Source organism: Stegostoma tigrinum, chromosome 22 (assembly GCF_030684315.1).
Source record: "Stegostoma tigrinum isolate sSteTig4 chromosome 22, sSteTig4.hap1, whole genome shotgun sequence".
In the NCBI taxonomy this organism is placed as follows: Eukaryota; Metazoa; Chordata; class Chondrichthyes; order Orectolobiformes; family Stegostomatidae; genus Stegostoma; species Stegostoma tigrinum.
In genome coordinates this window covers 53,254,823-53,281,200 of record NC_081375.1, presented here as the reverse complement: position 1 = coordinate 53,281,200, position 26,378 = coordinate 53,254,823, and the positions used below count along the sequence as shown (strand labels likewise).

The 26,378-nt window shown below is 50.8% G+C and overlaps 1 protein-coding gene across 2 annotated transcripts in view; it reads right to left on the bottom strand.

The window, feature by feature from the left end:
- LOC125463666 (baculoviral IAP repeat-containing protein 7-like) overlaps positions 1-26,378 on the bottom strand; it is a 49,765-nt gene that overhangs the window by 3,322 nt on the left and 20,065 nt on the right. Inside the window, exons 5-7 of one of the 2 annotated variants that reach the window (XM_048555232.2) lie at positions 23,236-23,445; positions 22,793-22,864; positions 2,122-2,324 (exon numbers count right to left, since the gene is read on the bottom strand). In XM_048555232.2, the coding sequence (XP_048411189.1) occupies positions 2,131-2,324; positions 22,793-22,864; positions 23,236-23,445 (476 nt within the window). In that variant the 3' untranslated portion in view covers positions 2,122-2,130. Of the gene's footprint in view, positions 1-2,121; positions 2,325-21,807; positions 22,030-22,792; positions 22,865-23,235; positions 23,446-26,378 lie in introns of those variants that run through there. The other variant, XM_048555233.2, reaches the window with a different exon arrangement.

Sequence of the window (26,378 nt, the reverse complement as noted above, 5' to 3'; positions counted from 1 at the left end):
ATCCAAAAGATTAAAATGTTACAGAAAGGAATGGTCAAGTGTGGAGCTTTTACTGTTTTGACACTAACACTAGCTCTCCAATACATCTGATCTACCAGACAACACTTGCAGCTGGTTAGTTCATCTCCCTTACACACACAATTCCAGTGGCTTTGGCCTAAGGTAACAATATCCACACAGGGTTTTGTATTACTGCATTAGATTACACAGTGCAACAAGGACACCATTCAGCCCATTAGGTCAATGCTGGCTCTTTTGATTGGTACCCAGTTGGCAGTATTTTTGCCCTGCTCTTTCCCCCAATCCCCAGAAACACCTCCAAGTATTTATCCAACACCATCTGAAGGCTACTGATCGTATCCATATCTACCACTCTACCAGGCAGGGAATTCCAAACCAAATTACTGTGTGTGGAAAAGGGTTTTCCCTCATACCACGCCATCTGTTAAACACATTGTGAGCTCTCTGATTTTGATCAATGGAAACATTTTGTCCCTTAAGAACCTTGTATGTTTCAATAAGGTTGCATCCCATTCTTCCCAATTCTGATGTCTATGAATCTACTTATCCTCTCCTCATAATTCAGTCCCTACATACTTCCCTCCACTGTATCAGCCTAGTGAGCCTTCTTTCAGCTACTTCCGATGCCCGTACATATTTCCTTAGATAAGTAGCCCAGAACAGCTAACAGAATTTCCACCAGTGGTCTGACTTTTATACTTTGAAATACAGACCACAATTCCATTGTTTTCTCTAACAAGTACATATTCAGACCAGGAAGTCATCAACTAAATATTCTGTATCTTCCATGTATCCCACCATTACCAAATATTTCCTCATCCAATGTCCTGATTATCCCCTTCACCCATCTATACTAGCTTTAGCAAAGTTAACTTCCCTGGTAAACACTGAGGAGATGTATCCATGGGGGTGTCATTGGCTGCCCTGATGATAAAAGGATTCATTGCTCAATCAGAGGCAACCATTCCACGCATTATAAAGTTTCAGGGCATACGTAGCACGTGCACGTTGATGAGATCAAGAAGATCAGTTTGGGGTTGATACAGGGCCACGGAGAGACCGCGGGGCTGTGGAATCGGTTTGGGATTGATACAGGGCCATGGGGATATAGTGCGGCAGTGGGACCAGTTTGGGATTGATACAGGGCCATGGGGAGAGAGTGGGGCAGTGGGGCCAGTTTGGGATTGATACAGGGCCATGGGGAGGGAATGGGGCAGTGGGATCGGTTTGGGATTGATACAGGGCCATGGGGAGAGAATGGGGCAGTGGGATCAGTTTGGGATTGATACAGGGCCATGGGGAGAGAGTGGGGCAGTGGGATCAGTTGGGATTGATACAGGGCTATGCGAAGAGAGTGGGGCAGTGGGATCGGATTGGGATTGATATAGGGCCATGGGGAGAGAGTGGGGCAGTGGGATTGGTTTGGGATTGGTACAGGGCCATGGGGAGAGAGTGGGGTGGTGGGATTGATATAGGGCCATGGGGAGAGAGTAGGGCAGTGGGATTGGTTTGAGATTGATATAGGGCCATGGGGAGAGAGTGGGGCAGTGGGATTGGTTTGGGATTGGTACAAGGCCATGGGGAGAGAGTGGGGCGGTAGGATTGGTTTGTGATGGATATAGGGTCACGGGGAGAGCGATTTGATTTGGTTGGATTGTTCTGTCAAGGACCTAGCAGAAATCTGACAGGAGTAACAGTGTTTTCACGCTGCAGCCTACAGTGGATCTTTTGCACAACCTGACACTCTATGAAAACATGCTTTCATTTAAAAAAATATTATTCCCAATTCCACCCTTGTTTCCATTTCCTTGTATTATCCCTTCCAAGAAGGCAGGGACAATGCCCATCCCCTTCCTCATGGTATACTCAATCTGACCAACTGGAGTCATTGTCTACGGTCTTGTATTAAATGTTCTCCCCTTTCCTGTGGGGCAAGTCTTGAGTTTCAGTTGTCAGCTCCCCACAACGACAGCAAGGACCAGCAAGTAGGGGTGGATGGTGGTCTTTCTCTCTGTGGAACTAGCTACTGTGTGCTTCCTGAAATAACGTAATATGGAATCACCTTCCTAAGCAACAGACTTGTGAGTGAGGTTCCTGTACCTGCTGACATTAGGACATGAAGGCTCGTACACTGCCCCTGATGACAGCTCGGCATATAGGACACATCCGGAGACTCGGAGCACAGTCGCTGCACACCACCAAGTGTCCGCAAGGAATAAAGACAATGGAGACCTCTTTATCCAAACACACTTTGCAGGTTCGTTCGTTCTTGAGTTGACGCAGTTGTTCTTCTGCACTCAAGTCTGTAAACATATGCAGACACAAGGATATTGAGACAATCTTCACTGATGTTATCACATCCTGTATACAGTAACAGTGGACGATAATCTCTTTGCACATAAAGGGTTCCCCGTTGGTTGAATCACAACCAAGTGATGTGCAGAGAACTGCATGGAATACACAGCGCAGGTAACGGCCATTTGGCCCAACCAATCTATTCTGGTGCTTACCATTCACTCAACTCTCCTCTCATCTTCCCTCATGTAATCCTATTCACCATAACCTTGTCTCCCTCGCCAGCCTCTCCTGAAATGTCTCACCACACTTCACCTGACTCTGCCAGTGGGAGTGAGTTCCACATTCTCACGCCTTGCTAGGCTGGAGATGTTCCTTTTCAACTCCCTATTTAATTTCTTTGCGGCCGCCTTATATTGGTGGCATCATGCTTTGTTCATCCCCACAAGCAGTAACACTCTCTCTATGTCCACATTTTCAAACTGTGTAGTAACCTTAAAGATGTCTACTTGCTCACAGCGGAAGGGAACGAAGGCACAAAGCCTGTCCATCATTTCCGGACGGATAGGTTTGCAGTCCTGGTGCCATTATCCTTTTGAGCAATTCCCTGTACCCTGTCGATGAGATAGTGACCAGAACAGTAAACAATACTGTGGTTTAATATAAGGGGAGCTTGGCTGAGCTTTTTTAAAAAAGGTCTCATTTGCCTTTGTTACTATTTTAAATTAACCTTGTATCTGTCTTCCATAGATTCCTCATCATGTTTATTTACCTCGTTTTAAAAGACAGTGGATGGAATTATAGAATTGTCTTGACTGGCCATTCAGCCCATCATGCCTGTGCTGGTTCGATCCCTACTGTCAATCTCCTTTCTCCCTATAGCCTTGCACACCATTTATATCCAAATAATCATCCAATTCCCTCTAGAATGTCTCAAGTGAAGACTCTGCCACATTTCCAGAACTCAATGTGTGGATAGTTTTATATTTTCACAGCCAATAAAACATGCTATCACGTACTCTAGGAAATTAACTGCAGTGAATTGCCTGGTTTTGTATCCCAGCTACATTGTTAAAACATCACTTATAACCTCTGCTGAATATTGTACTGGACTCTGTGACTATCCACGAGTATTCACAGCTATCTGACTACAGCTCTTGCTTTCACAGCTCTCAGACTATTCACCTTGCTTTCACAGCTCTCTGACTATCCCCTAGCTGTCACAGCTCCCTGACTATCCCCAAGCTGTCACAGCTCTCTGACTATCCCCTAGCTCACACAGCTCTCTGACTATACCCCTAGCTCTCACAGCTCTCTGACTATACCCCTAGCTCTCACAGCTCTCTGACTATCCCCTTGCTCTCACAGTTCTCTGACTATACCCCTAGCTCTCACAGGTCTCTGACTATTCCCTAGTTCTCACAACTCTCTGAAATTCCCCCGAGCTTTCACAGCTCTCTGACTATCCGTTAGCTTTCACAGCTCTCTGACTATACCCCTAGCTCTCATAGCTCTCTGACAATATGCCTTGCTTTCACAGCTCTCTGACTATACCACTAGCTCTCACAGCTCTCTGACTATACCCCTAGCTCTCACAGCTCTCTGACTATACCCCTAGCTCTCACAGCTCTCTGACTATCCCCTTGCTCTCACAGTTCTCTGACTATACCCCTAGCTCTCACAGGTCTCTGACTATTCCCTAGTTCTCACAACTCTCTGAAATTCCCCCGAGCTTTCACAGCTCTCTGACTATCCGTTAGCTTTCACAGCTCTCTGACTATACCCCTAGCTCTCACAGCTCTCTGACAATATGCCTTGCTTTCACAGCTCTCTGACTATACCACTAGCTCTCACAGCTCTCTGACTATACCCCTAGCTCTCACAGCTCTCTGACTATTCCCTTCCTCTCACAGTTCTCTGACTATACCCCTAGCTCACAGCTCTCTGACTATCCGTTAGCTTTCACAGCTCTCTGACTGTCCCTGAGCTTTCACAGCTCTCATAGCTCTCTGACAATATGCCTTGCTTTCACAGCTCTCAGACTATTCACCTTGCTTACACAGCTCTCTGACTCTCTATCAGCTTTCACAGCTCTCTGACTATCCCCTAGCTGTCACAGCTTCCTGACTATCCCCTAGCTGTCACAGCTCTCTGACTATCCCCTAGCTCTGACAGCTCTCTGACTATCCCCTAGCTCTCTCAGCTCTTTGACTATACTCCTAGCTCTCACAGCTCTCTGACTATACCCCTAGCTCTCACAGCTCTCTGACTATCCCCTTGCTCTCACAGTTCTCTGACTATACCCCTAGCTCTCACAGGTCTCTGACTATTCCCTAGTTCTCACAACTCTCTGAAATTCCCCCGAGCTTTCACAGCTCTCTGACTATCCGTTAGCTTTCACAGCTCTCTGACTATACCCCTAGCTCTCATAGCTCTCTGACAATATGCCTTGCTTTCACAGCTCTCTGACTATCCCCTAGCTTTCACAGCTCTCTGACTATACCCCTAGCTCTCACAGCTCTCTGACTATCCCCTTGCTCTCACAGTTCTCTGACTATACCCCTTGCTCTCACAGCTCTCTGACTATCCCCTTGCTCTCACAGTTCTCTGACTATACCCCTAGCTCTCACAGCTCTCTGACTATACCCCTAGCTCTCACAGCTCTCTGACTATCCCCTTGCTCTCACAGTTCTCTGACTATACCCCTAGCTCTCACAGGTCTCTGACTATTCCCTAGTTCTCACAACTCTCTGAAATTCCCCCGAGCTTTCACAGTTCTCTGACCATCCGTTAGCTCTCACAGCTCTGACTATCCCCTAGCTCTATCAGCTCTGACTGTACCCCTAGCTCACACAGCTCTCTGACTACACCCCCAGCTCACTCAGCTCTCTGACTATACCCCTAGCTCACACAGCTCTCTGACTACACCCCCAGCTCACTCAGCTCTCTGACTATACCCCTAGCTCTCACAGCTCTCTGACTCTACCCCTTGCTTTCATAGCTCTCTGACTATCCGTTAGCTTTCACAGCTGTCTGACTATCCCCTAGCTCTCACAGCTCTCTGACTATACCCCTACTCTCACAGCTCTCCGACTATCCCCTAGCTCTGACAGCTCTCTGACTATCCTCTAGCTCTCACTGCTCTCTGACTATACCCCTTGCTCTCACAGCTCTCTGACTATACCCCTAGCTCTCACAGTTCTCTGACTATACACCTAGCTCTCTCAGCTCTCTTGACTATCCGTTAGCTTTCACAGCTCTCTGACTGTCCCCGAGCTTTCACAGCTCTCTGACTATACCCCTAGCTTTCACAGCTCTCTGACTATACCCCTAGCTCTCACAGCTCTCTGACTATACCCCTAGCTCTCACAGCTCTCTGACTATCCGTTAGCTTTCACAGCTCTCTGACTGTCCCCGAGCTTTCACAGCTCTCTGACTGTCCCCGAGCTTTCACAGTTCTCTGACTATACCCCTAGCTCTCTCAGCTCGCTGACTATAACCCTAGCTCACACAGCTCTCTGACTATCCCCTAGCTCACACAGCTCTCTGACTATACCCCTAGATCTCACAGCTCTCTGACTATACCCCTAGCTCTCATAGCTCTCTGACAATATGCCTTGCTTTCACAGCTCTCTGACTATACCCCTAGCTCTCACAGCTCTCTGACTATCCGTTAGCTTTCACAGCTCTCTGACTGTCCCCGAGCTTTCACAGCTCTCTGACTATACCCCTAGCTCTCACAGGTCTCTGACTATTCCCTAGTTCACACAACTGTCTGAAATTCCCCCGAGCTTTCACAGTTCTCTGACCATCCGTTAGCTCTCACAGCTCTGACTATCCCCTAGCTCTATCAGCTCTGACTGTACCCCTAGCTCTCACAGCTCTCTGACTATCCCCTAGCTCTCACAGCTCTCTGACTATAACCCTAGCTCTCACAGCTCTCTGACTATACCCCAAGCTCTCACAGCTCTCTGACTATACCCCTTGCTTTCATAGCTCTCTGACTATCCGTTAGCTTTCACAGCAGTCTGACTATCCCCTTGCTCTCACAGCTCTCTGACTATACCCCTAGCTCTCACAGCTCTCTGACTATCCCCTAGCGCTCTCAGCTCTCTGACTATACCCCTAGCTCTCATAGCTCTCTGACTATACCCCAAGCTCTCACAGTTCTCTGACTATACACCTAGCTCTCACAGCTCTCTTGACTATCCGTTAGCTTTCACAGCTCTCTGACTGTCCCCGAGCTTTCACAGCTCTCTGACTATACCCCTAGCTCTCACAGATCTCTGACTATACCCCTTGCTTTCATAGCTCTCTGGCTATCCGTTAGCTTTCACAGCTGTCTGACTATACCCCTACTCTGACAGCTCTCTGACTATCCCCCAGCTCTCACAGTTCTCTGACTATACCCCTACTCTCACAGCTCTCTGACTATACCCCTTGCTCTCACAGCTCTCTGACTATACCCCTAGCTCTCACAGATCTCTGACTATACCCCTTGCTTTCATAGCTCTCTGGCTATCCGTTAGCTTTCACAGCTGTCTGACTATACCCCTACTCTGACAGCTCTCTGACTATCCCCCAGCTCTCACAGTTCTCTGACTATACCCCTACTCTCACAGCTCTCTGACTATACCCCTTGCTCTCACAGCTCTCTGACTATACCCCTACTCTCACAGCTCTCTGACTATACCCCTAGCTCTCACAGCTCTCTGACTATACCCCTAGATCTCACAGCTCTCTGACTATCCGTTAGCTTTCACAGCTCTCTGACTATACCCCTAGATCTCACAGCTCTCTGACTATCCGTTAGCTTTCACAGCTCTCTGACTATACCCCTAGCTCTCACAGCTCTCTGACAATATGCCTTGCTTTCACAGCTCTCTGAATATTCCCCCAGCTCTCACAGCTCTCTGACTATACCCCTACTCTCACAGCTCTCTGACTATCCCCTAGCTCTCACAGCTCTCTGACTATCCCCTAGCTCTCACAGCTCTCTGACTATACCCCTTGCTTTCACAGCTCTCTGACTCTACCCTGAGCTCTCACAACTCTCTGACTATCTCCTAGCTCTCACAGCTCTCTGACTATACCCCTTGCTCTCACAGCTCTCTCACTGTCCCCTAGCTTTCATAATTCTCTTGTTCTAAACATCTGACTCCAGCATCGCTTCCAGTTAAAATGATGCAGCTCCCCAGCCCCATATCTGTCAAGTTAATCTGTCGAAACAAATAATGAATGATGACTGAAACTTTAAGCTGTCTCCAGGATGCTGGTCCTAACAGTGACACTGATGATTATTTTGACTCACAGCTGTTGCAGGAGGAGGTGGATGCCAGCAGGGGGCATACAGAGCCCAGCTGTGGCCAGCTGATACAACAAGGTGTGGAGCTGGATGAACACAGCTGGCCAAGCAGCAGCAGAGGAGCATGCCTACTGTGGCCAGCTGTGTCTGTGCATGTGTTTAGGCTATTTGTGGAGTGTCTCGCAGATCAGACAGACTACGGCAGCATTTACTCTCTACAGAAACCTCTGTTTCTTCTTCCTTTAATCCAAGTGGTCAAAAGGGTCTTGAGGGAAAGTGAACATCACATCACAATAAGGGAAAGAAGACAGAATGAGGACCTGACAAAGAGCTGGACTTTAAATGAGGTTTGGAAGGATTTCAGAAAAGGGTATTCCAGAAGGGCGAAGCTGAAGTGGGGCAAGAGAGTTAATCCTGTAAACGTAGTGTTCTAGACATGTGACAGAAGCAGGTTCATTTGAGACATTCCAGAGGGGCACTGGATGATTACTTGGATAGAAATGATGTGCAGGGATGTGGGAAGAAAGGAGATTAACACTTGGTAAATCAAAAGAGTTATACCAAGGCCAAACAGAATGGTATTATCGCAGGAAAAAATAAACAGGCCTTGACAGGAAGGAATAGAGAGTAGCAAATCTAAGGATCAGCTAATTAACTGACAAAATGTATAAAAAGACAAGACTACAGGTTCAAAATTTGAAAGCACACGGCATTCAAAACAAAACAGACAAACTGAGAGAAACAGGAATGAATAAGTGTGATGTGGTAGCTCATAAAAAGACATGGCACCACTGTGGTTAGCACTGCTGCTTCACAGCACCAGGGACCCAGGTTCAATTACACCCTCGGCTGTCTGTGTGGAGTCTGCACATCATCCTTGTGTCTGTGAGAGTTTCCTTCGGGGCCCCAGTTTCTTCCCACAGTCCAAAGATGTGCAGGTTAGGTGGGTCAGCCCTGGAAAATGCAGGGTTGTGGGAATGGGATGGGTCGAGGGGGCGATGCTGACTTGAGGTTTGGTGTGGACTTGATGGACCAAATGGTCTGTTTTCCACACAGTAGGATTCTATGATGACAGAGTAATATGGTTTGGGGCCTGAATCTTTAGGGATATGTGGCATTTAGGAAGGAGAGAAAATTTGGAAGAGGTGGCTCTGTTAGTTAATGATGATATTCGCACAACAGAGAGGGATGACTTAGGTTCAGGAAAACAGGTTGTGGAACCAGCTTGGGTTTAGACAGTAAATGATAAAGGCAAGAAGATTCTGTGGGAGTAAATAAACAGGAACCACACTGTAAGGTGGAACATTACGTAAGAATTAATGAGAATGTATCAGAAAGAGAAAATAGTAATCATGGGAATTTTAATCTAGAGATAGACTGGAAAAGTCAGAGGGCAACGGTAGCCTAGTTGAGAAGTTCAGAGAATATTTTTGGACAGTTTCTCAGAACAACATGTTCTGAGCAATTTACACTAGATCTGGTATTGTGCAATAAGACTGGATTTTTTAAGTGATCTAATAGGAAAGGCATCCATAAGTATCAATAATCATATAAGGATTCAATTTTATACTCAATTTGATGGAGAGAGAAGTGGGTCCAAGACTGTCTTTTAAAATTTTAGTAAGGGGAATTATGAAATGCTTAGAAGTAGAGCTGGCTAAAATGAATTAACAAGTAAGGTTGAAGGATAGGTGAACTGAGATGCTTTGGTGGATATTTATGAGAAATGCTCAGAATAGATACATTCCAATGAGTAAGTAAATTTCCAAGGGAATTTGTACCTGCTGTGGTGAACAGGAATGCTGAAGACCGTTATCAAATGAAAAGAAAAGGTATATAATTATACAAAGACAGGTGGCAGATCAAAAGACTGAACAGAATATAAAATAGCAAACAATGATCAAAACAAAGGGAAGAGTTATAGAACAAGACAAAGCTAGCCAGAAATATTAAAAAAAAACTTTCTGTAAATATTTTTTAAAAAAATTAACGAAGTGAGCATTGGTCCAATAAAAAGTAAGACTGCAGAATCAATAGTTGAAAATAAGGAGTTGACAGATGAATTGAAGAAGTATTTTACATCAGTCCTCATTGCAGAAGATAACAGTAAGATCCCAGAAGTAGAAATTAATCAGCTAACGGAAGGGAGGGTGAAACTCACGAGAGTGACAACCACTGAGAAGTGGTGCTCAATAAATTGTTGGAGCTGTGTGCTGACAAGTGGCTAAGTCCTGATGAACTTTATCCTAAGGTCTTAGAACAAGTGACTAGTGAGATAGTTGATGCATTGGCTTTAATTCTTCAAAACTCCGTTGATTTGGGGATGGTCCCATTAGATTAAATGATACTGCATGTAATCTTCTTTCTTCAAATACAGATGGAGATAAAGAAGAGAAGTACAGACTAGTCAATTTAATGTTTGGCACGGGGAAAATGTTACAGCAGGAAACTTATACAAGTTCATTGTACATGGTAATCAGGCAGAGTCAACATGGTTTTGTGAAAGAGAAATCATGTTCGACCAATTGATTGGAGATTTTTGAGGAGGTAACACACATGACAGGATCTGCAGGTAACAGTCTGTAGAGAACAGTTGATGTATTGTACTTTGATTTCCAGAGGACCTTTGATAGGGTGCCAGATCAAAGATTATTGGAGAAAACAGAAGTTCATGGTGTAGGGGCCTGCACATTGGTTGGCAAACAGGAAGGTGAGTGTGGTCTTTATTAATTGGTAAGTTAGCATGTGAGAAGTCCTGAGATGCATCCCAGTCTAATCCGAGCTGCCTGACCCGATATACAATGTGTTTTGAGAAGATTTGTAGCTCAGGTTGAGTTTCTGGATGTGAGTTTGCTCGCTGAGCTGGAAGGTTAGTTTTCAGACGTTTCGTCACTTTTTTTTTTATTTGAAAAAATATACTTTATTCATAGAATGTACAAAAAATAAAACATTTATACACCTACCCAGTCATGCAAGCCATTCCGGGTTACCCGGGGGTACGTACACCAACTAAAGGAAAAAAAAACAAAACAGAGAAAAAAAAACAAAGCAAAGAAACCGCCCCGGCAGTCGTCACCCCGCACAGTCCCAGTTGGCCCCCTGACCAGTTGGGGAAGGCGCCAGCTGGGCCCAGTTACCAGATAGGATTCTTTTCCCTTTTCTGGACGAGGGGGCTCAAACGGTGGTCTTTCCCCACCGCGCCTTGGCAGCGGCTGCCCCAAGCTTTAGCGCGTCCCTCAGCACGTAGCCCTGGACCTTGGAGTGCGCCAGTCTGCAACACTCGGTCGGGGTCAGTTCTTTCAGCTGGCAGACCAGCAAGTTGCGGGCAGACCAAAGAGCGTCTTTCACCGCATTGATGGTCCTCCAGGCGCAGTTGATGTTGGTCTCGGTGTGCGTCCCCAGAAACAGCCCGTAGAGCACGGAGTCCCACGTCACGGAGTTGCTCGGGACGAACCTCGACAAATACCACTGCATCCCCCTCCAGACCTCCTGCGCAGAGGCACACTCCAGAAGGAGGTGATCAACAGTCTCGTCCCCCCCGCAGCCACCTCGAGGGCAGCATGCGGTGGCGCAGAGATTCCGGGCATGCATAAAGGATCTCACTGGCAGAGCCCATCTCACCGCCAGCCAAGCAATATCCTTGTGCTTGTTTGAAAGTTCTGGCGATGAGGCATTCTGCCAAACGACTTTGGCAGTCTGCGTGGGGAACCACACGACGGGATCTACCCTCTCCTTTTCCCGAAGGGTCTCAAGCATACTACGTGCTGACCACTGCCTGACGGCTTTGTGGTCAAAGGTGATTCCTTTCAAAAATTTCTCCACGAAGGACAGGTGGTATGGGACGGGCCAACTACTCGGAGCGTGCCGCGGCAACGAGGCCAGGCACATCCTTCGCAACACCGGGGACAGGTAGAACCTCAGTAAGTAGTGACACTTGGTGTTTGCATACTGAGGATCTACGCACAGCTTGATGCAGCCACACACAAAGGTAGCCGTCAGGGCGAGGGTGGCGTTCGGTACGCCCTTTCCCCCATTTCCCAGGTCTTTGTACATGATATCTCTGCGGACCCGGTCCATCCTCGACCCCCAAATGAAGTGGAAGATGGCCCGGGTGACCGCAGCGGCGCAGGTCCAGGTAATAGGCCAGGCCTGCGCCACATACAACAGTACCGAAAGCCCCTCGCACCTGACAACCAGGTTCTTACCCACGATGGAGAGGGACCGGAGCGTCCACCTGCCCAGCTTCTGCTTAAATTTGGCGATACGCTCCTCCCAAGTCTTAGTGCATGCCCCAGCTCCACCAAACCAAACACCCAGCACCTTCAGGTAGTCTGTCCTGACGGTGAAGGGGATGAAGGAGCGGTCGTCCCAGTTCCCGAAGAACATGACCTCGCTCTTACCCCTATTGAATTTGGCACCCGAGGCCAGTTCAAACTGGCCGCAGATGTCCAACAGCCTACTCACCGACCGACGATCGGTGCAGAAGACGGCGACATCATCCATGTACAGGGAGGTCTTGACCTGAAGGCCTCCGCTGCCTGGGATAGTCACGCCCTTCAGGCGCACGTCCTTCCTGATGGAGGCGGCGAAGGGCTCCACACAGCACACGAACAAGGCAGGAGAGAGCGGGCAGCCCTGCCTGGCTCCAGATCTAACAGGACAACTGTCCGATTCCCACCCGTTGATCGATGTTGGCGTAGAGCAGCCGGATCCTATTGCGGATGCCCTCCCCGAACCCCAATTTGGAGAGGACGTTCCTCACGTAAGCATGAGAGACCCTGTCGAAGGCCTTCTCCTGGTCCAGGCTGACGAGGCAGGTGTCCACCCGCCTGTCCTGTACGTAGGCGATCGTATCCCTGATGAGCGCGAGGCTCTCAGCGATCTTCCTGCCCGGCACAGCACAGGTTTGGTCAGGGTGAATCACTGACTCCAGGACAGACCTGACCCGGTTGGCAATGACCTTGGCCAGGATTTTGTAGTCCACGTTCAAAAGTGAAATGGGACGCCAATTCTTAATTTCTTCCCTCTCCCGCTTCCTCTTGTAAATGAGGGTGATGATGCCCTTCCTCATGGACTTGCACATTTCCCCTGCCCGAAGCGCACTATCGTACACCTCCAGCAGGTCCTGGCCGACCAGGCCCCACAGAGCAGAATACAGCTCGACCGGTAAGCCGTCGCTTCCGGGAGTCCTATTCCTCTGCAAGGACTTGAGGGCTGTGGCCAGCTCGTCCAGGGATATCGGCCGGTCCAGCCACTCCCTCGTGCCGTCGTCTAAGACCTCCGTGATAGACGACAGGAACGACTCAGAGGCCGTGCTGTCCGTGGGCTTCGTGTCGTACAGTCCGGCATAGAAGGATCTGCTGATCCTCAAAACGTCAGGCCGAGACGACGTCACCGAGCCGTCGTCCTCCTTCAGCCGGCTAAGCACAGAGCTCTCTTCGTGCACCTTCTGAAAGAAGAAACGCGAGCACGTCTCGTCCTGCTCCACGGAGCGGACCCTGGACCGGAAGATTATCCTGGAGGCCTCCGCGGCGAAGAGTGAGGCTTGCTGGCCCCTCACCTCGCGGAGGTCCTCCGTGACATCGACCCCCATCAACTGCAGAAGGAGCAGGTTCTGCACCCTTTTCTGGAGTCGCGACAGCTTTCCCCGCCTCTCTCTTGCCTTCCGAACACCCTTGAGGGCAAAGAAACTCTTGATGTTCTCCTTCACCGTCTCCCACCAGTCGCCTGGAGACTCAAAGAGGGGTTTCACGGTTCTCCAACCGGCGTACTCCCTCTTAAGCTCCTCGACGTTCTCTGGGGTCAACAGAGTCGTGTTGAGCTTCCACGTCCCCTTGCCGGCCGGCTGGTCGTCCTGTAAGTGACAGTCGGCAAACAGGAGGCAGTGGTCAGAGAAGAACACTGGCTCGACGCCGGTGGATCTGACCGAGAACGTCCGTGACACGAACAGGAAGTCTATCCTTGAGCGGATAGACCCGTCTGGCCGCGACCAGGTGTACCTCTGCTGCGCTCCGTCTGCAGGGGTGCTGAAGACATCGAGCAGCTTGGCGTCCTTCACCATGCCCATCAGGAATCTGGACGTGATGTCCAGTTGACTCCCCCCACCCGCTGTCCCCACGCCGGATCTTCCATCTGCATCAATGATGCAGTTGAAGTCTCCGCCTAGGATGACCGGCCTGGATGTGGCCAGCAGGGGTGGAAGACGCTGCAGGACGGCCAACCGCTCACTCCGTACCGCTGGGGCGTACACGTTGATCAGCCTCAGGGGAGCGTTCCCGTAGGTGATGTCAGCCACTAGGAGGCGCCCCCCCCCCACCTCCTGAACTTGAGAGATGGTGAAGTTGTGCCCCCGCAGCAGAATAGCCAGGCCCAAGGAGCGACAGTCGTTACCCCCCGACCAGATCGAAGGCCCACAGGTCCAGGCGCCGGGCCATTTCCCGTACCTGCTGAGGTGCGGTATCCCGCACTCCTGCAGAAACAGGAGGTCCGCCTTGATGGTGGCCAGGTAGGCCAACGTGGACACACATCTCGCGGTTGACTTGACGCTGCGCACATTAATGCTCGCAATTCGTACCCCCATTGTGGGCAGTGACCGCAGTACCCTCCCCAAGTCCAAGGTCCAGCCCCTCCGTCTGTCCCTTCATGCCCATTGCCCGGGCTAACTGCTGGACGCTCTCTGGGCTCAGGAAACCGTCTGTGCTGCCTTCTGGGTGGCATCCCCCCGTCAGGGGTGCAGAGGCAGGAGGGTCCGGCTCCGGATCAGGCTGGGGACGTGCTGTTTCCTCCTTCCCGCCTGGAAGTTCCGGGGGGCCCTCCAGTGCTCCAGCGGCACTTGACTGGGTGTTGGAGTGAGCCTCAGGACGCCTCCCGTCACCTGGAAGTGGGGCGCTGCTTTCCTTCCCCCTCGAGACCTTTAACTTCTGCTTCGGGTGGGCCCTCTCCGAATCCTCCTCGTCAGAGGAGCTCTTATAGCCCCCCTGTAGCTGCCTCTTCCCGCCTGATTGTTGCGGTTCCTGGGCCCGTCGACGCACCTTCCTCCTCGCTTTCCGGACTGTTGTCCACTCCCCTGGGTCGCCTGTCGTCGCCTCCATTGGCTCCGGGTTGTCGGGGGGGGAATCGGAGCCTGCAGGGGTGCTTTAGTGGCCTCGGGCCCATCCTGCAGGGCTGGGCCCTCCTGCACGGCCTGGCCCTCCTGCACATTAGTGGGGTCCTTGCTGGGCCCTGGTGCCTTCCTCTCCTCCGGGGGGGCTGGCCCCGCATTTCCCCTGCCGGCGACCTGGGCGTAGGTGGTACCCCACCGCGGGCATGCCCTATAGAAGTGGCCCGCTTCCCCGCAAAGGTTGCAGCTTCTCTCTCGTGGGCTATCCTTTGCAAGGTGTCCCTCCTCCCTGCAGTTTCTGCAGATGGTGGCTTTGCAGTCGGCCGCCATGTGACCTGACCTACCACAGGCATGGCAGACTTTAGGTTGCCCTGCGTAGGTCAGGTAGCCCCTGCTCCCGCCGATCGCGAAGCTGGACGGTGGGTGTGCGACATTCCCGTCTGCGCCCATCCTCAGCGTCACCTTGACCTGCCTCTTACTCGTCCAGATGCCAAAGGGGTCCACGATGTCAGTTAGGTCCCCTTCCACCTTCACATACCTTCCGAGGAAGGTCAGGACATCAACTGCTGGCACATGCGGGTTGTACATGTGTACAGTCACCATACGGCTCCTCTGTGCTGGCATCACAAACAGTGGGACAGCGGTCAATACAGAGAGGGGGCCCTCACCTCCTTTCTCCTTGAAAACCTCCAGGAAGCGCTCGCAAAGATTGGCACTCCGGAAGGTCACGTCGTAAAAACCTCCTCCGGGGAAATCCTGCAGGCAGTAAATGTCCGCAGCAGCAAACCCACAACAGTCCAACAGGACCCTCTTCACAAAGAAGGTGCGGTCCACAGGTGCACCTTCATCCACCTTCTTTACAGAAACACGGATGGTGTTCCGGACCCCCTGACCTGGGGCACGAGCACTTGCCGCAGCCATCGTTGCAGGTTGGCTGCTCCCCTGAACCAGCGTTAGGCCGAAGCCAGCATTAAGATCCACTGGTCGCAAGGGTGCACAGCCAACCCGACGTCCTCCTTTCACCTCCAAGACAGCACTCTCGTCCTCTCAGTCCACAAGAGAGTGGGTCTTTATTGTGTTCGAGATGTGAGCTGGTTCACTGAGCTGTAAGGTTTGTCCCCAGATGTTTCGTCACCATTCCAGGTAACATCATCAGTGAGCCTCCGACAAAGCACTGGTGTTATGTCCCGCTTTCTATTTATCTGTTTAGGTTTCCTTGGGCTGGTGATGTCATTTCCTGCGTTCGAGATGTCATTTCCTGTTCTTGTTCTCAGGGGATGGTAGATTGATTTGGAGTCAATGTGTTTGTTGATGGAGTTCCGGTTGGAATGCCATGCTTCTAGGAATTCTCGTGCGTGTCTCTGTTTGGCTTGTCCTAGGATGGATGTGTTGTCCCAATCAAAGTGGTGTCCTTCCTTGGGACAACACATCCATCCTAGGACAAGCCAAACAGAGACACGCACGAGAATTCCTAGAAGCATGGCATTCCAACCGGAACTCCATCAACAAACACATTGGCTCCAAATCAATCTACCATCCCCTGAGAACAAGAACAGGAAATGACATCACCAACGCAGGAAATGACATCACCAACCCAAGGAAACCTAAACAGATAAATAGAAAGCGGGACATAACACCAGCGAATCATCGGAGGCTCACTGATGACGTTACCTAGAATGGTGACTGATTGCCTAGGAACAAACCTTCCAGCTCAGTGAACCAGCTTACATCTGGAACAAAATAAAGACCCACACTTTTGTGGACCGGGAGAAGGAAAGCACTGTGTTGGAGGTGGAAGGAAGACGTCGGGTTTGCTGTGCACCCTTGCAACTGGTGGATCTTAATGCTGGCTTCGGCCTAACGCTGGTTCAGGGGAGCAGCCAACCTGCAACGATGGCTGCAGAAAGTGCTCGTGCCCCAGGTCAGGGGGTCCGGAACACCATCCGTGTTTCTGTGAAGAAGGTGGATGAAGGTGCACCTGTCGACCGCACCTTCTTCGTGAAGAGGGTCCTGTTGGACTGTTGCGGGTTCGCTGCTGCGGGCATTTACTGCCTGCAGGATTTCCCCGGAGGGGGTTTTTACGGTGTGACCTTTAGGAGTGCCAAGCTTTGCGAGCACTTCCTGGAGGTTTTCAAGGAGAAAGGAGGTGAGGGCCCCCTCTCTGTATTGACCGCTGTCCCGCTGTTTGTGATGCCAGCGCAGAGGAGCCGTATGGTGACTGTACACATGTACAACCCGCATGTGCCAGCAGTTGATGTCCTGACCTTCCTTGGAAGGTACGTGAAGGTGGAAGGGGACCTAACTGACATCATGGACCCCTTTGGCATCTGGACCAGTAAGAGGCAGGTCAAGGTGACGCTGAGGATGGGCGTGGATGGGAATGTCGTACACCCACCGTCCAGCTTCGCGATCGGCGGGAGCAAGGGCTACCTGACCTACGCAGGGCAACCTAAAGTCTGCCATGCCTGTGGTAGGTCAGGTCACGTGGTGGCCGACTGCAAAGCCACCATCTGCAGGAACTGCAGGGAGGAGGGACACCTTGCAAAGGATTGCCCACAAGAGAAAAGCTGCAACCTTTGCGGGGAAGCGGGCCACCTCTATACGGCCTGCCCGCAGCGGGGTACCACCTATGCCCAGGTCGCCGGCAGGGGAAATGTGGGGCCAGCCCCCCCCGGAGGGGAGGAAGGCACCAGGGCCCTGCAAAGACCCCACTAATGTGCAGGAGGGCCAGGTCATGCAGGAGGGCCCAGCCCTGCAGGATGGGCCCGAGGCCAGCAAAGCACCCCTCCAGGCTCCGCTCCCCTCCCCCCGACAACCCGGAGTCGATGGAGGCGGCGACAGGCGACCCAGGGAAGTGGCCGACGGTCCGGAAAGCGAGGAGGAAGGTGCGCCGACGGGCCCAGGAACCGCAACCATCAGGCGGGAAGAGGCAGCTAAAGGGGGCGCTATAAGAGCTCCTCTGACGAGGGCGATTTGGAGGGGGCCCACCCGAAGCAGAAGTTAAAGATCTCAAGGGAGAAGGAAAGCAGCACCCTGCTTCCAGGTGATAGGAGGCAACATGAGGCTTCCAGGCTGGAAGAAGGAAACAGCGCGTCCGCAGCCTGACCCAGAGCTGGACCCTCCTGCCTCCGCACTCCTGACGGGGGGGATGCCACCCAGAAGGCAGCACGGAGGGTTTCCTGAGCCCGGAGAGTGTCCAGCAGTTAGCCCGGGCAATGGGCATGAAGGGACAGATGGAGGGGCTGGACCTTTGACTTGGGGAGGGTACTGCGGTCACTGCCCACAATGGGGTACGAGTTGCGAGCATTAATGTGCGCAGCGTCAAGTCAACCGCGAGATGTGTGTCCACGTTGGCCTACCTGACCACCATCAAGGCAGACCTCCTGTTTCTGCAGGAGTGTAGGATACCGCACCTCAGCAGGTACGGGAAATGGTCCGGCGCCTGGACCTGTGGGCCTTCGATCTGGTCGGGGGGTAACGACTGTCGCTCCTTGGGCCTGGCTATTCTGCTGCGGGGGCGCAACTTCACCATCTCTCAAGTTCAGGAGGTGGTGGGGGGTGGCGCCTCCTAGTGGCTGACGTCACCTACAGGAACGCTCCCCTGAGGCTGATCAACGTGTACACCCCAGCGGTAAGGAGTGAGCGGTTGGCCGTCCTGCAGCGGCTTCCACCCCTGCTGGCTACGTCCAGGCCGGTCATCCTAGGCGGAGACTTCAACTGCATCATCGATGCAGATGGAAGATCCGGCGTGGGGACAGCGGGTGGGGGGAGTCAACTGGACATCACGTCCAGATTCCTGATCGGCATGGTGAAGGACGCCAAGCTGCTCGACGTCTTCAGCACCCTTGCAGATGAAGCGCAGTGGAGGTACACCTGGTCGCAGCCAGACGGGTCTATTCGCTGAAGGATAGACTTCCTGTTTGTGTCACGGGCATTCTCGGTCAGGTCCACCGGCGTCGAGCCAGTGTTCTTCTCTGACCACTGCCTCCTGCTGGCCGACTGTCACTTACAGGACGACCAGCCGGCCAGCAAGGGGACGTGGAAGCTCAACACGACTCTGTTGACCTCAGAGAACGTCGAGGAATACGCCGGTTGGAGAACCGTGAAACCCCTCTTTGAGTCTCCGGGCGACTGATGGGAGACGGTGAAGGAGAACATCAAGAGTTTCTTTGCCCTCAAGGGTGTTCGGAAGGTGAGAGAGAGGCGGGGAAAGCTATCGCGACTCCAGAAAAGGGTGCAGAACCTGCTCCTTCTGCAGTTGATGGGGGTCGATGTCACGGAGGACCTCCGCGAGGTGAGGGGCCAGCAAGCCTCGCTCTTCGCCGCGGAGGCCTCCAGGATAATCTTCCGGTCCAGGGTCCGCTCCGTGGAGCAGGACGAGACGTGCTCGCGTTTCTTCTTTCAGAAGGTGCACGAAGAGAGCTCTGTGCTTAGCCGGCTGAAGGAGGACGACGGCTCGGTGACGTCGTCTCGGCCCGACGTTTTGAGGATCAGCAGATCCTTCTATGCCGGACTGTACGACACGAAGCCCACGGACAGCACGGCCTCTGAGTCGTTCCTGTCGTCTATCACGGAGGTCTTAGACGACGGCACGAGGGAGTGGCTGGACCGGCCGATATCCCTCGACGAGCTGGCCAGAGCCCTCAAGTCCTTGCAGAGGAATAGGACTCCCAGAAGCGAAGGCTTACCGATCGAGCTGTATTCCGCTCTGTGGGACCTGGTCGGCCAGGACCTGCTGGAGGTGGACGATAGTGCGCTTCGGGCAGGGGAAATGTGCAAGTCCATGAGGAAGGGCATCATCACCCTCATTTACAAGAAGAAGGGGGAGAGGGAAGAAATTAAGAATTGGCGTCCCATTTCACTTTTGAACGTGGACTACAAAATCCTGGCCAAGGTCATTGCCAACTAGGTCAGGTCTGTCCTGGAGTCAGTGATTCACCCTGACCAAACTTGTGCTGTGCCAGGCAGGAAGATCGCTGAGAGCCTCGCGCTCATCAGGGATACGATCGCCTACGTACAGGACAGGCGGGTGGACACCTGCCTAGTCAGCCTGGACCAGGAGAAGGCCTTCGACAGGGTCTCTCATGCTTACATGAGGGACGTCCTCTCCAAATTGGGGTTCGGGGAGGGCATCCGCAATAGGATCCGGCTGCTCTACACCAACATCGTTAGCGCAGTCACAATCAACGGGTGGGAATCGGACAGTTTTCCCGTCAGATCTGGAGTCCGGCAGGGCTGCCCGCTCTCTCCTGCCTTGTTCGTGTGCTGTGTGGAGCCGTTCGTCGCATCCATCAGGAAGGACGTCTGCCTGACTATCCCAGGCAGCGGAGGCCTTCAGGTCAAGACCTCCCTGTACATGGACGACGTCACCGTCTTCTGCACCGATCGTCAGTCGGCGAGTAGGCTGTTGGACATCTGCGGCCAGTTTGAACTGGCCTCGGGTGCCAAATTCAATAGGGGTAAGAGCGAGGTCATGTTCTTCGGGAACTGGGACGACCGCTCCTTCATCCCCTTCACCGTCAGGACAGACTGCCTGAAGGTGCTGGGTGTTTGGTTCGGTGGAGCTGGGGCGTGCACTAAGACTTGGGAGGAGCGTATCACCAAACTGAAGCAGAAGCCGGGCAGGTGGACGCTCCAGTCCCTCTCCATCGCGGGTAAGAACCTGGTTGTCAGGTGCGAGGGGCTTTCGGTACTGTTGTATGTGGCACAGGCCTATTCCCTGGACCTGCGTCACTGCAGTCACCCGGGCCATCTTCCACTTCATTTGGGGGTCAAGGATGGACCGGGTCCGCAGGGACACCATGTACAAAGACCTGGAAAATGGGGGAAAGGGCGTACCGAACGCCACCCTCGCCCTGACGGCTACCTTTGTGTGCGGCTGCATCAAGCTGTGCGTAGATCCTCAGTACGCAAACACCAAGTGTCACTACTTACTGAGGTTCTACCTGTCCCTGGTGTTGCGAAGGATGGGCCTGGCCTCGTTGCCATGGAACGCTCCGAGTAGTTGGACTGTTCTGTACCACCTGTCCTTCGTGGAGAAATTTTTGAAAGGAAACACCTTTCACCACAAAGCCGTCAGGCAGTGGTCAGCACGTAGTATCCTCGGGACCCTTCGGGAAAAGGAGAGGGTAGATCCCGTCGTGTGGTTCCCCACGCAGACTGCCAAAGTCGTTTGGCAGAATGCCTCATCACCAGAACTTTCAAACAAGCACAAGGACATTGCTTGGCTGGCGGTGATAGGGGCTCTGCCAGTGAGATCCTTTATGCATGCCCGGAATCTCTGTGCCTCCACACGCTGCCCTCGAGGCGGCTGCGGGGGGGGACGAGACTGTCGATCACCTCCTTCTGGAGTGTGCCTATGCACAGGAGGTCTAGAGGGGGATGCAGTGGTATTTGTCGAGATTCGTCCCGAGCAGCTCCGTGACGCGGGACTCTGTGCTCAATGGGCTGTTTCCCGGGACGCACACCAAGACCAACATCAACTGTGCCTGGAGGACCATCAATGCGGTGAAAGACGCTCTTTGGTCTGCCCGCAACTTGCTGGTCTGCCAGCTGAAAGAACTGACCCCGACTGAGTGTTGCAGACTGGCGCACTCCAAGGTCCAGGACTACGTGCTGAGGGACGTGCTAAAGCTGGGGGCAGCCGCCGCCAAGGCGCGGTGGGGAAAGACCACGGTCTGAAACCCCTCGTCCAGAATAGAAAAAAGGGCCCTATCTGGTAACTGGGCCCAGCTGGCGCCTTCCCCAACTGGTCAGGGGGCCAACTGGGACTGTGTGGGGTGACGACTGCCGGGGTATTTTCTTTGCTTTGTTTTTTTCTACTTTGTTTTATTTCCTTTAGTTGGTGTACGTACCTCCTGGGCAACCCAGAGCGGATTGCATGACTGGGTAGGTGTGTAAATATGTTTTATTTTTTGTACATCTTATGAATAAAGTATATTTTTTCAAATAAAAAAAAAGTGACGAAATGTCTGAAAACTAACCTTCCAGCTCAGTGAGCAAACTCACATCCAGATACAATGTGTCCTGGCAACAGTATTTCAATGAGAGGTACAGACACACTCTATCACATAGCATTGAAGTGGAGAACAGGATTGAAGTAGATTGAAGATGTGCCTTCAGGGTGAGGGAAGGTTGGTACATGTTTCATGCCAGTGTCCATGGATAGGGATGATGGTCACTGCCCACACAGTGTGCCCTTAGCTGTTGTCCAGGATGGAAGTTCAAAGCAGGAAACTCCAGATGAGCTGGGGTCACAAAGTACTCGCTCCGACTTTCATGTCAGCAAGGGGTATGGCAGAATGAGAGTCTGCATATTAATGAGGCAAGATGAGCTATTAATGAGATGCAAATCAATGCAGAAAGGCCCCCCCTCACCATTTCAGAGTGGGATTCTCACCTCTCTGTTCAACATTCACAAAGTCAGCGATCTCAATCCTCCCAATCTCGGATGATTTTCCCAACGTTCATGCCAAATCATTCAGGGCCTTGAGGAATACTCCATTCAGAGCTCAGATGAAGGTCAAGGTTGGGAATTCATCCGGATGTTGGTGTAACTAACTTTGCTTTAGAACTGAGAGTTTGGCCACTGGCACCTTATTGAGGGGGTGGTGGCGGCGGCGGGGAGGCACGTTGGAAATTCTTTTATTACAGAGACTCATCTCCCCAAACTGGGTAATCTCGGTTGATCCACTCTGATCCCTGGCTGGGTAGTCTCGGTTGATCCATTCCAAGCCACATGTGTCACGGTCAGAGATACAGAAAATGCTCCACCCACTGAGAGTTAACCAGAGACTACATCAGTTCATCATTTACAACGGCTGTTTTATCAAGAGGAGTATGACACTTGGGGGCTACTCCTGTCCACGCAATAAATCTACACACAAACTTCCCAGGCTCAGACACTGACCTCTCCCAACTCCATATCCCACCCACCTCCAACTCCCCCAACTCTATCACCGTCTCTCACCCAGTATCACCTCCAACTTCCTCTCCCCCTGCTCAACTCCCCCTCCCTCATCTCCATACCCCCACCTCCACCCCGACCTTGTTTCTATTTCCTATGATCTTACCCCTTCTCTGCGTTGTTGTCCCCCTCCTCTCAGTGAGGGCAGGTCCTGCTTCCCATTGCCTCTGGTCAGTCCCTAGAAAGAAACAAACATCACCAGTTATCAGGGTCAGTGATGAGCTCGCCTCGAGATCACCTGACAATGTTCACTATTTGGTACAAAACACAACGTTATCACTTTACATCAAAACATATTGGGCAAACATGAAATCCAGATAGCAGGCTGGAGAATCTCAGCAAGTCTGCCAGCAAATGTTTTCAATCCAGTGACTCATCTTCTGAATCATGGTACTTGAAATGTGAAATATGTTCCTCTCCCCACTGTTGTTTTCAGACTTGCTGAGCTTCTTCAGCAAATTCTGTTTTTGTTTTATATTTCTAGCGTCTGCAGTATTTTGGTTTTAATTAAGGGAACAGGAGAAGTTTTTATTTTCTAAGAAGTCGTACCTGTGTTTTGGTGTCTCCTTTCTCTCCCTCCCTCCTCAGCTGCCAGGAGATCAGACAGAAGGTCACTGACTGAGCTGTACTGGCTCCCAGACACCAGGTACTTGCTACAGACCAATCTCTCGATCAAGCTGCGATCAAATCCCATCTGCAGCACATACTTAACTACAGCAGATTGCATGAGAGGAGACGGTGCTGCACATCCAGTTACATCTGAAGAAAGAAACATTTACCATCAGTGTCTTCATCTACTGTCCCTTCACCTCCTCTTTCCTTCTCATCTAGAGATTACTTTTCCGGAGTCAGGAGGCTGGAACAAAGTTAGGAATGTGGAATAAAAACCAAAAGAGCTGCGGATGCTGTAAATCAGGAACAAAAACAAAGTTGCTGGAAAAGCTCAGCAGGTCTGGCAGCATCTGTGAAGGAGAAAACAGAGTGAACGTTTCGGGTCCGGTGACCCTTCCTCAGAACTGGGAATATGGAATACTGTTTGGTCATTCCTGCAACCACCCTCCCGTGGAACAAGGTGTAGAGCTGGATGAACACAGCAGGCCAAGCAGCATCATAGGAGCAGGAAGGCTGATGTTTCGGGTCCAGACCCTTCTTCAGAAATTGGAGAGGGGAAGGGGGTTCTGAAATAAATAGGGGAGAGAGGGGGAGGCAGACAGAGGATGGATAGAGGAGCAGATAGGTGGAGAGGAGACAGACCGGTCAAAGAGGCGGGGATGGAGCCAGTGAAGGTGACTGTAGGTGGGGAGTTAGGGAGGGGATAGGTCAGTCCAGGGGGGATGGACAGGTCAACGAGGTGGGATGAGGCTGGTTGGTAGGAAATGTTGTGAGGGGCAGTGCGGTGCGAACCAAAACATCAACTTTCCTGCTCCTTTGGTGCCGCTTGGCCTGCTGTGTGTTCATCCAGCTCTACATCTTATTCTCTCAGATTCTCCAGCATCGGCAGTTCCTACCATCTCTCACCCATGAATATCCCTGGCTCGGTGGAGGTATCCGTACCAATCAGTGTGAAATAGATGGAGATATTTAGTCTTTCAGGGATGCGGGCATCACTGACTGGAAAAGGTGGTGGTGATCTGCCTTATAGAACTGTGATGTAGCTGCGCTCTCAATGCTATTAGGGTGGGAACTCCAGCATTGGTTCAAGCTCCTGTACAGGAACCTGAGAACATAGCCATGCTGACACTCGCCTGAGGGATGCTACACTGCCAGTCCCAGCTGTCAGTACATTCAGAACACAAAGTCAGTAATGAATGATAATCAGATCAGGTCTGCACATACTCATACAGTATGGAAACAGACCCTTCGGTCTAACAAGTCCATGCTGACCATATTCCCAAATTAGACTAATCCCATCTGCCTGTGGTTGGGCTATATCCCTCCAAACTATTCCATTCATGTACTTATCCACATACGGTAATAAGGACAAACAAAAAATAACAGATAAAATTGTGCAAGCTGACGTTGTTTCGGGCCTAGACCCTATGAAGGGTCGAGGCCCGAAACGTCAGCTTTTATGCTTCTAAAATGCTGCTTGGCCTGCTGTGTTCATCCAACCCCACACTTTATTATCTTGGATTCCCCAGCATCTGCAGTTCTCATTATCTCTGATAAAATTGTGAAAATATTACTTGGCACAGATTTTAAAATGCAAAGACAATTTCTGAAAGATAATGGAGGAGAATTTGCAAGTGATGGTTTAGGGTCATGTGTAAGATCTAGAGTATAGCAATTATGAACACTGCTGCAGAAAGTTCATTTGCTGATGGTCTGTATGAATGACATTGTGCAATAGTTGATGAAATGTTACACAAGATAAAAATGGGCAGATCTGCTGCGAGCTGCAAACAGCAGTTGCAGGGCAAGTACATGCCAAATATTCTTCACAAAAAGTTGGAGAGTATAGCCTATATCAATTGGTATGTGGTCATAAACCAGAATTGCTTTCCATGTTATGTGATGATCCTGTAGTGTAAGAGGGGCAGTACAATCTCTTGTAGGAACCCTCTTCGAGAAACATCTGTCCCTTATTGGCTTCTCCCAACTGATTTCTGATGAACTGAGCTAAGAGACTTTCTCCATCCACCTAAATGTGCTGTATGCTATCAGGAGAGCATTTATTAAAGCTGAAACATCAGAAAAGATACTGAAAGCATTAAAGCATCATTTAAGAGTGCATAGGGGAGAATTCTGTTCTGGTGAACATTTATTGTGAGAGAAAGGTAGAGGGAATGGAGTGGTCTGGGAAAAATTATAGGATGTGAAGTGAAAGCTCTAGTACAATATAGGAATCAGACCATAAAAGCATATTTTTCACAAATGATTGTGAATTTTCAAATAGTGAGAATGTTGAAGAAGGTGATGTGGAGGTACCGATGTTTGACTGGTGTGGGCCAAAGTCAAAAGTCACACAACACCAGGATATAATCCAACAGGTTTATTTGACATCACAGGCTTTTGGGGTGCTGCTCCTTCATCAGTTTGTGATTGCTTGTGATTTCAAATAAACCTGTTGGACTATATCCTGGTGTTGTGTGACTTCTGACACTGAAGAAGGTGATAAATGATGCTTTTTTAAAAAAAATTCTGACCAATCTTCTGCCTATCTTTGCACAATTATAGGTCTTTTTTTTTCATTTTAGTTAACCACAGTTGGTGGGTCTGTCCCTTATAGTTTATTTTATCTGTGGGAATGTATCTGTTGTGTGCTTCCTGGAGTATTGTCTCAATGTTTGCCACAGCATCTCTACTGACCTATCTCTTAAATTGCCAGTTCCCTTTTAGTGAATAACTTAATAAATTACTTTAAAATTATCTGTGACTCCTGACTTCCTTTTTGTCTAACCTGTGACTCCTGGATCTAGGTCCGACAATGTGGTGTCAAGGTGGAACATCTGAGGACTCTCAGTGGTTGAGGTTGTGAGTATTGGCAAGAATCGTAGCATTTCTAAGAATGTCCAGAACATCAGCGTGCACTCAAGAAGGGCAGAGATGAGCTGTCACATGGGCCAAAGTTAAAGGGAAATAAAGGGAAAGGAGCTTAAAGTTAAACCCATCTCTGAGGCTGATCACTCCAATGAGAAAATGAGAATTTTACTGATACTGGAAGGAACAGAAATATACCAAAAATGAGTTAA